General features: G+C 40.0%; 1 protein-coding gene across 4 annotated transcripts in view; it reads left to right on the top strand.

Moving 5' to 3' along the window:
- The window catches only part of Pld1 (phospholipase D1), a 184,079-nt gene extending 171,308 nt beyond the window's left edge, over positions 1-12,771 (top strand). For all 4 annotated transcript variants that reach the window (XM_051185893.1, XM_051185895.1, XM_051185894.1 and 1 more), the window contains 2 exons: positions 8,471-8,588; positions 9,891-12,771. In XM_051185893.1, the coding sequence (XP_051041850.1) occupies positions 8,471-8,588; positions 9,891-10,115 (343 nt within the window). In that variant the 3' untranslated portion in view covers positions 10,116-12,771. The remainder of the gene's footprint in view (positions 1-8,470; positions 8,589-9,890) is intronic.
- Positions 12,772-13,126: the final 355 nt, after the last annotated feature.

Below are 13,126 nucleotides of genomic sequence, written 5' to 3'. Positions count from 1 at the left end.
AACAAAACAAAACAAAACAAAAAAAAAAAAACAAAAACAAAAACAAAAAAATAGTCATACCTTTCAAATGCTTATATTGCTGTATTATCACCTTTATTACTAATTATTTGGCTCAATGAGAATTCTTTCAAACCATTGGTATTATAGAAAAGTGCTGTTAATTTGTTTTGTTTGGCAGGGGAGAATTCAAAATTAGTACTTTGCTAATCAACCCACTGGCTTCCTATTATAGCACATACAAAGAAATAATTGTTTCACTTTTTAAGCTGAAAATACTCCATATCCTTTCAGTGGTGGGTGAACCTAAGTAGTCTCTTTAAAGTAGTGGCCTTCTTTATATATCTTTACGTATATGTATATACTAATTAGAGAGGGACAGGATTCTGCTTTGCAACCTATTTTTCTCTTGTAGAAATTTGGCAAAAAAAAAAAAAAAAAAAAAAAAAAAAGGCAAATTCACTTGTAATTCCACCGCCTAGTGCCAATAGTTTTTAAACTTTGTTTTTAACTTGATACATAGATTGCAGATATCTATGGAGTGTTATGTGATGTGTTTGTATATGTGTTCACTAGATTAGTGTGAGGATCACTTAAAATGTTTATGATACATGTTTGGGCGGTGCCAAGATGCACATGTGGAGATGAGAAGACAGCTTTGGGTTTGGGGAGACAGTTCTCTCCCCACCTGCTGAGGCAGGGGTCTCTGTTGTTTCTGCCCTGGTGAGTACTCTAGACTAGCTGGACCTAGCTTCTGGGAGACTCTTTCCACCGGCATTACTGTAGGAGTGCTGGACTAAAGATGTGCCCTGCTGCCTCTGGCTTGTTAAATGGGTTTCAGAAATCAAATTCAGGTCAGCAGGCTTGCAGGGCGACTCTTTTTTTCCTTTTTTTTTTTTTTTTTTTTTTTTTTTTAATAAACTATCTCTCTAGTCCACACCCATCCAAAGTCTCCTGCGACACTCACCAGAACTTCTTACTCATGTCTACAATGACTTAGTTATCATTTACCTACCAGGTTTCACACCCCCTTCCTTGTTGTCCAAGCACTGGTAACCATCATTCTGTTTTCAAACATCTGTGAGGTCTTTTTCATGTTCCATCTACATGGTGAAACCATCCTGTCTTTCAACACCTGGCTTATTCCTTGATGATCACTACTTTCGTCTGTGTGGTCACAAATGACAGGATCTCATTCTGAAATGGGACTGAATAGCATTAATTTGTATGGATGAGCCGAGTTTTTTGTATTCACTCATCAGTTGATGGGCATGTGGTTTGTTTCTGCTTTCTGGCTTTTCTGAGGAACACCGAGTGAACATGGGGTTGCAGCTGTTTCTGACTCACTGAAATAACTTTTCTGGGGGGAACTCACTAACAGGATTGTGGGTAGGATCATACAGCTCTACTTTAATCATTTGATGAAGCCCCTGCGTGGGTTCTTATCCCTGGCAATACAGTAAGGGTTTCCTTTCCGTAGCTCACAGTATGCTAATAATGTTTACATTTGGCATCTAGCATTCTTTTGTTTCCCCACACATGTACTAACATATATTGCATGTGTGTGCACATGAATGTGAAAGTCTGAGGATAGCTAGCTTGTAGGAGTCAGTTCTTTCCTTTCACATTGAGGGTCCTGAAGGACAAATTCAGGTTTTTAGACTTGGAGGCAATCAACTTTACCTGCTGAGTCATCAGGCCAGCCCCTCCCTGTATATTCTATATTCTCCTCCTCCTCTTCCTTCTCCTCATCCCTCATCTTTTTTTTTTTTTTTTTTTTTTTTTTTTTTTTTTTTTAGACAGGGTTTCTCTGTATAACAGTCCTGGCTGTCCTGGAACTCAATCTGTAGACCAGACTGGCCTCAAACTCATAGAGATCCACCTGCCTCTGCCTCCCTAGTGCTGGGATTCACTCCTGGTCCCTGAACATCCTTTATTATTTAAATGCTGCACATGCTTTTCCTTGTCAGTGTTACTCTGTAGCATTTTAATGTTTGTGTCATACTTCATGTGTGTATGCCATAATTCCCTAAAATCATATCTTTATGTCTGCCACAACTTTTTTCTGGTATAAAAAGAGGTAGGCATTTTTGTATGTTTGCTTGTTTTTTAAGTGAGCAAAAAATGTGCCACTTTTTTTTCAGACAAGAGAAGCTTAAGTCACTAACAATTTAACGGCTCACTCTATTTCTTCAACCTCTCTTATTATAGTTAATCTTTTGGCAACTTTTAATTTTGAGTGGAATTTCATTATTTTGTGAATTTTAAGGTTTTTTTTTTTTTTTTAATGTGTTTAGTAGCCAAGAATTCTTGCCCTTTTGTGAGTTTTCCCATTTTTTTTTTTTTTCCTGGAAAATTAACTTTCTTTTAATGACTACTTATTTTGTTGAATATGGTTGAGCAATTTCTTCTTACTCTTATTTAGGGTGAATTATTAATCAAATTTATTATTTTTTTCCTTTACCTATTTGCTAAGAATATATTCCCTAGCCGAAGATCAACAGTTACTTTTGGATTCTGGTTTTTGTTTTCTTCCTGGTATTTGTTTACATTTTGCATTTAACGGTGTTCTTCCTTCCTTCCCTCCTTCCTTCCTTTCTTTCTTCCTTTTTTTCCTTTCTTTCTGTCTTTCTTTTTAACGGGGTTTTATTATATAGCCCAAGCTGACCTTAAACTCAAAACCTTCCTATCTCAGCCTCTTTGGTGGTAGGATTTCAAATGTCCACCACCATGCCTCACAGAGTAGAATGTTTTGATGTAGGAAATGAGACAGGGTCTCCAGATTTTTCTTTCCCTCAACTGGTCAAAAGGTGTGTGTGGTTAGTAGTTATTTACCTGCTTTTTTTTTTAAACGTTTGCTGGTGTATTTGTTTGTTTTTGAGACAGGGTCTCCTTATGTAGCCCTAGCTGAATTGGAACTCATAGAAACCTGATTGCTTTTTGCCTTCGTAATGCTGGGGTTAAAGGCCTATGTCACCATACCTTGCTTTATGTACATACATACATACATACATACACACACACACACACACACACACACACACTTCAGATCAGATCTTGTGTAGCCTAGGATGGCCTGAACTCCCTTTGTGCTTGAGCTGACCTTACATTTCTGGTCCTTCTGCCTCCACCCACCAAGTGCTTACATGATAGGTGTGCACCACCACACTCAGAAGTTTATTTGATGTTAAATGCTTCTTTATGATACTGCCAATTGCCATAATTGTGATTCCTCCTATTCTTGTCACATCATATTGAAAGTCCGTTTTCTTACACACCAGTGCGACATCATTTTCATTTTCATGGCTTCAGCTTTTAATGTTATTCAGTCATACTACTTCCTCAGTGTAGTTTTTAGAACAAATAAGGCTATTTAAATATTTATTCTTTTACACGGACTTTAGGACTATTTACTCAAATTCTCTTATGTTCTTAGTTTTCTTTTTAACTGGCAGTGTAGCAGATCAACATTAAATAATTGATGTCTTCATAATATTGAGTCACCTTAATGAAGACGGCATAAGCCTTAATTTATATAGTACTTTATTCTCTGCTTGTCTCTGAATGTCTCTTTTTCTCATGTGTGCATGTTCATGTGTGTGCACATGCCAGTGTGTGTGCTTGTGCCCATGTGTATGCATGTGTCCATGTGTGTGCATGTTCAGGTGTGTGCTTGTGCCCATATATGTGCACATGCCAGTGTGTGTGCATGTTCATGTGTGTGTGCATGTTCCCATATGTGTGCATGTGCTCATGTGTATGCACATGCCAGGGTGCATGTTCATGTGTGTACACATACCCATGTGTGTGCCTGTGCCTGTGCTGGTGTGTGCATACTCATGTGTGTGCATGTTTGTGTGTGTGTGCATGTTCATGTTGGTGCATGTGTCCATGTGTGTGCATATGCTTATATATGTGCCTGTGCCTGTGTGTGCAACTGCCCATGTATGCACAGGTGCTTGTGTGTATACATGCATGTGGAGGTCAGGAGACAACTTTGTGTTCTTCCTCAGGCACTGTGCAGTTTTCTTTATGAAGCAGGGTCTCTCTGGCTTGGAGTTCACCAATTAGGCCAGGCTGGCTCCAGCAAGCCTTGAATCACTAGCCTCATCAATTACACCAGGCTGTCTGGCTGACCTGCAGGATCAGCCAGCTAAATCCAACACTGGGTTTACCAGCACAACTGTGAGTTTGGGGGCTTGAACTCAGATCCTCATACATGCAAGGCAAGCCCTATATCAACTGAGCCATCTCCCCATGCCCAGTTTTTTTGTTCTTTACTGAAGTTTTAGCATTTTTATAACAGGAGGATTGATCTTTAGTAAAACTTCATTTTCCCCTTTATGCTGAACCTATACCTCTCATGAGAAGTTAATTCCCAGGTGTAGTATTTTTCCTGGAAAATTTCACACTCTTAAAAAGGCAGTTGTTCTTGAACAACGATTTTAACTTTACCCCATTGGCAAATAGAGATAATATATTTAAAAAGCACCACAAAACTTGTCAGTTTTCCCTCCCTTTATTGGAAGTGTTCCATAGATAAGTATTGTAGCCTAGAGCACAGCCATTTTTTCACTTTAACATGCAGCTTCAATACATTTCCATCTGGGCTATTTTTGAATAGAAACTGAGAGACCCGTTTCAATGTGAAATCAATTCTAAATAGAGACAGAATCAACCTCCAGGGTCTGTAGTGAATGTCACAACTATGAGCCAAACAGTCCATTAAATCCTAGAGAAGTACCAGGCTTTACAGATGCAACTGCCACTCACTAGAAGCCATCAGCCACACAGGTGAGCTCAGAGTCACTTAAGATGGGAGATGTGCACAATGGAAAGAACACAGATAATTTGTTTTGCAATGTTTCTGTCTCCCTAATTTTGTGATTAAATATCAAATACATATTGAAGACATAGAAGCAAAGTCATTTTCTTTCTAACATTGTCCTCACCCAAACTTATTCATATATTTAGTTGTTCATTTTCATGTAGTTAAATACTGACAAAGGAAAGTATTCTAGAACTAAATATTGTCTGTTATAGACTTATTTAAATGGCTTTCCCACAAACAAGTCTTTAACTCATAAATTAGTGGATACATTATCTCACCTCTTACTTAAAGAATAAATTCGTGGAAATACTTCTAAGGCTTAGTTTCCAGCTTCTTAGATGTGTCCCAAGTTAATGGTGCTATTCTAATTAATTAATTTTCATAGCCTCTCTATTCTTCAGATTTAGTGCAATAAAGTTTTGTCTGAATTCTCAGAAGCTAGCCAGGGGTGTGCAAACATTGTTTGGGTCATTTTTGTTTTGCTTTGTTTTGTTTTACAGTCATTCTCATGTAATAAAAAGGAAACATTATTTGAAATAGAAATGGAATTTCTGAGGCTATAAAATTTAATAATCTTAGTATACCCCTGGTATGTTATTTAGAGAGATTTTATGTAGCAGAAAAAGTACAGAATGAGATGGAAACCAGTTGCCTTTAATACCTGTGAAACAGATTGAACTCTTGCAAGTTGTTGTTGGAGATGTGTGAAGAGTGTACAGTGCCTTACTGCCTGTCCTTAAATAATTATAATTGCTCTTTTTTTCTTTTCTCATTTGTTTGTTTGTTTGTTTGTTTGTTTTCAAAGCAGGGCTTCCCTGTAGCCCTGGCTGTCCTGGAACTCTCCCTGTAAAACAGGCTGGCCTGTAACTCACAGAGATCAGTCTGCCTCTGCCTCCTGGGTGCTGGGAGTGGAGCAGGTGTGGTCCACCACCACCTGGTTTCAAATGTTGGTTAACTCAGGAATTTTCATTCTAGAATTCCTCCTCATGATTGCAGAAAACCACCAAATGTTACATATTATGTCTAAAGTGTATTCATTATGGTATTTGCTCATTGTAATGAGAAGTTATTATTGTTATTGGAAATGACACGAATGCCCATCATAAAATAATTGGTTGCATAAACTATACATGATGGGAAATTCTACAACCATTACCGGTGATGTACGTCTGCGTTTGCTTGAGCACAGAAAGGATGACAACTGAATGGTATCCACATTATTAAACTGCCATCACTGTGCTGGTTGACTTTTCTATTGTGGTGACCAAACAGCCAGCAAGAAGCAGAGTCTAATGAGATGGTTTACTTTACCGTACAGTTCAAGGGATCCAAGTTCACCATGGCAGGAAAAGCAATGCAGCAGGAGCATGAAGTGCCTGGTCCCATCCTTTCCCTCCTCAGGAAGGAAGGGTGGGGGGGGGGGGAGAGGGAGAGAGGAGGGAGAGGGAAAGAGGAGGGAGAGAGAGGGAAGAGAGACAGAGAAGGAGGGAGGGAGGGAGGGAGGAATGACCCATTGCAGGATACATTTCCCTTGCCATATTTCCTCTCCTAAAAGCTTACATCCTGTAGATCCCACAATCTTCCAAAGCAAAGCCATGATTCCACTGGCAATCACAGGTTCATACACATGAACCTATTGGGGACATTTCATATTTAGATCACGGACGTCAGTTTTGTATAAATTTGACAAATTCTCCTTGACTTAGTTTTCCATGTGTTTATGGGATTCTGTGTCCTCTGCCCTTCTCCAGCCTAGTCCATTGCCTTTCTTCCCTCCAGCTACACTGGGTTATCTTCACTGTTTATACTCGCTCCTCTAGGGAACTCTTTCCAAAAATAAAAATGGTTTTATGAGCATATAAACTAGGGCAATTGGAAAGTTGGTATTTTCAGCCAAGCCTCTTTTCAAACTCCAGGTCCCTTTAGCAAAATGCCTACTCAGTGTTACCACACGTGTTCACATGATCGATTAGCAGACTCAAGGTAGAATTCCCAGTCTCTGCACACTAGCTGAGCTTATGCACAGAATCCGCCAACCCAGTAAATGGCAAGGCCACTTCTAGGTCAGTTGTCCTTAAAGCCAACAGTTTTCTAACAACTACTCCTCTACTGGCAAAAACGATTGCTCCCTAAACCACAGTCACTATTGTCTCAGCTGTGTTGCTGTCAGGGATCCTGATTGCTTTCTGTTTCAACCCTTGCCCATAGAGTCTGTTTTTAATATAGTTTTGTGTGTGTGTGTGTGTGTGTGTGTGTGTGTATGTATTTCTATCATCTATCCATCTATCTATCTATCTGGATCTAGAGATACACACAGGATAGAATGAGTCTCCTTGTCCAGTTATTCTTATTTCTATATTTATTTATTTATATACAGTCTCATTCTGTAGCCTAGGCTTGTGGCCTGAAATTCACTGTGTATACCATGTTTTGCTCAAATGTACAGCAACCCTCCTGCCTCTGCTTAGAAATTATATTTTACTGTATAAGCCAGGTCCTATCTCCCTTCTGTCTAATGTCATCAGTGGGATGTCCTTTCATTCACTTGCCATCAAAAGCAGTCTTCATATGGCCTGTGTACCTGTTGTTCTGTAGTTAGCAGAGGCCTTTCTGGTGTTTACTGAGTTCACAAGGCATATGAGAAAGGCTTTGTGTAAGCTCCAGGGCTTACTCTCTGAACCAGGTCTCCTTATATGATCAGTGGCTGGGATTGTTTTTTAATCTACAGATTCCTTTAAGAACAAGGGTTATTATATTTTCTTAATATGATTCCTAAAACCTGTCTTGTTCCCACTTGGTGACTTCTCTTGCTATTTATTTTTTGTTTTTTAATATTTATTTATTTATTTACTATGCACACAGTGTTTTGCCTGCATGTATGTCTGAAAGAGGGCACCAGATCTCATTATAGATGGTTGTGAGCCACAATGTGGTTTCTGGGAATTGAACTCAGGACCTTTGGAAAACCAACTAATGTTCTCTCTATCCCTTCTTGCTATTTCTTGTCTCTTGAGTCTACGTGACCAGTTTAGGTGACATCTTAACTTATAATTTCTTATGTCAGACACTCACAGAGATATGAGAATAGCCAAGCCATGCTCTCCCAAATAATTTGTAATCTATTAGTGACAAATGGACCTGTTGAAAAAAATGACATAAAATTTTGCAAGTGCTCTAATGAAAGCAAAGCACATGAGGAGGACAGTGGGGAAGTGCTAGGCTACCCAGCATCACTTGCAGGACCAGACAGGGAGCTAAGGAACGGCTGACAGAGAGATCTTGTTATGAATCTTAAAACATTACAGCTACATTGTCTGGACTTGATATGGCTTTTGCTTTATCTTATTATTTTATATTCTTCCGATTTAATTCCTCTATCTGTAAGTGGGCATAATTGCAGCTGGGATTTAGTGAGCTAATCCTTGGAAAGGATTTCTCACATTGCCTTTTGGCCAGTGTTTGGGTGCTGATCATCCTGGGCTACATAAAAGGATTGTTTTAGAAAAAAAAATGAAGTTTTAATGGGTTTAATGGCTTCTTTGTCTTCCCTTGGAAAGATCTCTGTCTCTGTGGTTGATCTGTCTTGCTGCTACCAGTGTAAGCTTATCTTGGTCACTCAATTAGAAGGTTCTTGTATTTCAGGCTTGTCCTTGGTTATCTTTCTGATCCAAGTGAGGACCTTCAGGATCCTGTGAGTGACAAATTCTTCAAGGAGATTTGGGTTTCAACAGCAGCTCGGAATGCTACCATTTATGATAAGGTGAGGTTTACTTACCTGCTGTCACCCCGTCTCTGTCCTTTTTCATTCATTTTCATCACAATTTTATTGAGTCTCAAAGATCAAAGGGCTGGGGATGTAGCTCAGTGGTTGGGTACTTGCCTAGCATGCACAAGGCCCTGGGTCATCATTTAGAAGAGGCCTTAGTGATATCCTGTCCTCCATAGGATGCAGGGCTCTCATCAAAAGCACATGACTAAGCAGCTTTTGATGATGTTTAGTGACAAAGAGAATGTAGGTTAATAGGGTTAGGGTGTGCTCAACTCATCTTGGCTGGTGCCCACTGGAATCTGTGTGCGGCAGCTTGACTCTCTGAGCTTTCCTTTCCTCCCTGTGGTTATTAAAGAGTTAAGTGTTGTTTGATGGTAGAATAGGTTACCTCAGGAAAAAGCCAGATTTGTTGACCATATGTGAGAAGCTGGGTAAGAATTGCCTTCCGTTGGGGTCTCCAAGAGCCCCTTCTGCACAGACATGCCATCTTCTCCATGGGGCTGGACAGTTGTCTACGTTGCTTCATTTCATACTGAGGACTCCAGGTTATTATGAGGAAACTCAAGTGCTGACAGAACATTACAAACTCATTGTACTGCCTGTTCAGCCCCCGAAATAGGGAAGAAAAGAAGAGAAAAGACATTTTGGTCATAATGGGATAAACCTGCATATGGCCCTGTGGAATTGTATCTCTTGGGTACAGGAATGATGCTGACTCTGTGGGTTCCTGTCCTCATTTTCATGTAACTCCTGCATATGCAGGGGTAAAGTGCTGGAGTGTCTGAAACATATTTCTCTTAGCAAAGGGTTGCATGTTAACAACTGTTAACAATGAACTTGTTGACATGCATATCTTTCAAAACTAAAATTCAGAGAACGAGAGTTGGATGTTTCTCCCTTAGACAGGGATCTCTAGTGAAATTCAAGATGGTTATTATTTTTAATGTCCTTCCTAGCAAGCATTCCTTACTGCCAGCTTGTCTTTATTCTGTGGTGTAATGAGCACTATAGATTATGAAGTAAGAGTGTGGGTGTGGACTTTAAAATGGAAACAAGTCTGTCTTTGTAGACAAAAACAACAACTACATGTGCTACATGTGCTTGCATGTGCTGGACATTACAGGCATGTGCCACTATGCCCAGATGTAAACAGTAACCCTTCAGCCTGTGCTTTGACAGAAAATTAATGTTTCATAAACAAAGTTTTTTGCTTGTTGGAATGAACATTTTCCATAAGGAACCTGTGCTTGTTTTTAAATAAATAACTCAATTTCCAATTTGCATTTTTAACAGGTGTTCCGTTGCCTTCCAAATGATGAAGTGCACAATTTAATGCAGTTGAGAGACTTTATAAGCAAGCCCATATTAGCAAAAGATGACCCCATCCGTGCTGAGGAAGAACTGAGAAAGATCCGAGGCTTCTTGGTGCAATTCCCCTTTTATTTCTTATCTGAGGAAAACCTGCTGCCTTCTGTAGGAACTAAAGAAGCAATTGTGCCCATGGAGGTTTGGACTTAAGACAAACTCCTTTGTAACTCAGGGACTTCCAATCTGAAGACTACATTTGCATATGGTGACTTCCCTAAGGACCTCACGGCCAAAGTGAGGTCCAATGAACCCTCGTGACCATCTCACTGGACTCTTTGGAGTAGATGAGGGGACAGTGGTCACATTGGTGTAAGGGCACTTGGCATAAGCATACCTTCAATACTCTTCCTGCCTGGCCTTGAGAAAAGTGGCTATGTTCTTGTTGATGGCATATGCTCAAACAAAATCCATCTCCTGTACTAACACAAATCTGCCTGTAACTGTGAACTGTGATCCAAGTTGCCAAGAGTGCCTGAACTCTCTTGCTCTCCTCTGATGCTCATTTATACAGCTAGGGCCCACCAGGCATGCCCTCATCTTTTTCCATACAGCCCTGTGTAAGAGATTGCTTATCAATGAAAGATGTGGAGAGCTGCTTTGAGAGTCTTCAAGGTTCCAGAGGATGCTGTACCAACTTAGTTCTGACATGAGGGTATTTATTAAGCCAAGAAATTGCTTTTTGTTCCTTTTCAGTTACCGTAGGGACTCACAGGCTTTGCCAAGCTACCCAAACTAGGCACTTCCGAGGACAGCGATGGCATGTCTTAACAACAGGAAGACATTAAATTCCAATACTGAAGAAGAAATTTCCCTTGGTTCCCAAAGATACTGCCAAGCTGTGTCCTTGTCATTGAGCCCATCTGATAAACTCTGTAAACATGTGCAGGGTGTACCAAAACATAGCAACCAGATAAACACACAGAGAATCTCCCAGGTGTCAGTGGGGATCCAGTTCAGTTATATAAGGGACAAGATTCCCCACAGTATGTAGCATCCCTGTTAGCCACCAAGTTGGGAAAAAACTTGGATTGTTTATGGAGAAATCCGGTGGATGTAATTTGTCTTCCAAAAGAACTGGAGGCATTATGAGTCCTTCCAGCTAACAAGCAGGAATCTAACCTTATTTATTTACCCTCTAGTTTTCCCACTATGTCTTCTTTAGGGGGAAAGTAGTTGATTATAAAGATGAGCTACTTTGCTTGCATTGATAACTATACAGTAACATTCCAACATGGCTTCCAAAGAAGTTGCAATAGTAATTCATATTGTCCCAGTCTGAAATGTGCATATCCATTTTCCTTTTCAGATGCTATGGTGTCCTTGATAAACCAAATTTCAGAGTTGTTGCATCCTAGGAGCATCTGTGGGTTCCTGCAACCCTGGGGGTCCTTTGGGATCCTCTTCAAAGCAACTCTTGACTCATGTTTTCATGAACAGATATGCTGGTTTAAAAGATGATACAGGACCACAAAGCCAGTGTTATGGGTTAGTAACAGAGCAACAGTCACATCCAAGGGAGGATGTCACCCCTAGGGAACATTCCACGAATAAGGTGGGATTTGTAATCAACAATGAAAATGAATATGTTTCTATGAATAAATAACTTATTTCTTATATGGCCAAGGATGGTGAGATGATTTCATTTCATAGTTGTAGTGAATAAAACACTTTGCAGATAAAGATAAGACTGCATTTAAAATAATCAATGTGCATAGAATGCCTAAAGATTCATTGTTCTTTATTTTAAAAAATATTTAAAACATAAAAACAGTCAACCAGCTGGTTCTTGATTTTGCACACAATGTTCTCCTAAGATCATAAAGTACCAGCAAGGACCAATAATAAATCATTTACTCTGACCCTTCCCCACTGTATAGATAAGGAAAGTGAGACTTGTGTTAGAGGAAGGGATGATGTAAGATGTGCAATAGACTGCTGTAACCAGTGTCAGCCTCTCTTTACTTCATGGTTACCCTGGACTGAGGACATGAAGCATGCAGACCGGTACTTTATACTGTTATGAACCATGTGATCTGTGTTTATTTGTCTCCACCTACTAGAATGGGAGCTGTACATAGCAGGGACTTCATGGGTTATTTAGCCTTCAGAGCCTGAAACAGAGCCCAATGCAAAGGAGGTGCCAATCAATGTTTGTGGACTGAATATATGGTATAGAAGAGGAGCCAATGAGCTGAAAAAACACACTGAGTTTTAGTGGTTTAGTCCTCCTGCTGGTTTCCATGGCAAGTTTTCCCCACTATATCTTCTCAAAAAGATTTACTTAGAGGGGCCTTGTGGGAAATTCATTGTAATGAATCCCTTCCTGTGGCAACTATTTAGAGTTCAACTGTCTGCCAAGACGCACAGGGCTTGGGCATGAGCTCTACCATGAGCTGATTGCCTATCATTCTTGGACACCACTACTCCCTTCTGAAAGCTACATCATCATATCTGATAGAGACTTGAATAGCTTGTGCCCTGAAAAGCTAGTTCAGACCTGCTCAGCATTTCAGATTGACCACAACCTTTTGAAGTGCCCATCAGCCCTCACCCAATGTCCTGCCAATCTCTGTAACAATCTTTGTTTCAAGAAGCAAAAAAGTCTATAATAAGTGAGGAGTAGAAAATGGTGATGTCCTGAAGGTGCTGCTGTGGATACAGACCAAGCAAGTGGGGTGTGGCAATTCCCTTCAAACCAAGTGTCCTTGAAGTGGGGTGGTCTTAACCCTGAGCCTCAGTGCAGCACAAAGAAATTTAAGGGACTGATTGTGCTTCACATTGTGAAATAAAAATATTTGTTTTTAAAGTGCTTTTCAAAAATGATTTTGTCCACAGGTGGTAAAATTGTGGACAGTTAATTTCTTATGTAAGAACTTAGGAAAATTGTAATATATCATAAATTAACACAGTTGCAAAGTCATTGGGCCAGTATAGTTGGGTGAGTTGATTTTCTGTATGGCAAAGGGTCTGTTGCATAAACATCAGAGTATGGATTTCTGGCACCTGTATGAGAAGACGGGCAGGGTCGCCTTCATTTGAAACCCTAACACTGGTAGGGGGGAGACAAGAGAGTTCCAAGGTTTTTGGCCAGCCAGTCAACTCATTCCGTAAGCTCTAGATTCAGCGAGACCCTTGCAAAATATGAGGCAGAGAGCAAGAGG

The sequence above is a fragment of the Phodopus roborovskii genome, unplaced genomic scaffold (assembly GCF_943737965.1).
Source record: "Phodopus roborovskii unplaced genomic scaffold, PHOROB, whole genome shotgun sequence".
Lineage (NCBI taxonomy): Eukaryota > Metazoa > Chordata > Mammalia > Rodentia > Cricetidae > Phodopus > Phodopus roborovskii.
Note: the sequence above shows the minus strand (reverse complement) of the source record. Positions and strands in the feature narration are given on the sequence as shown.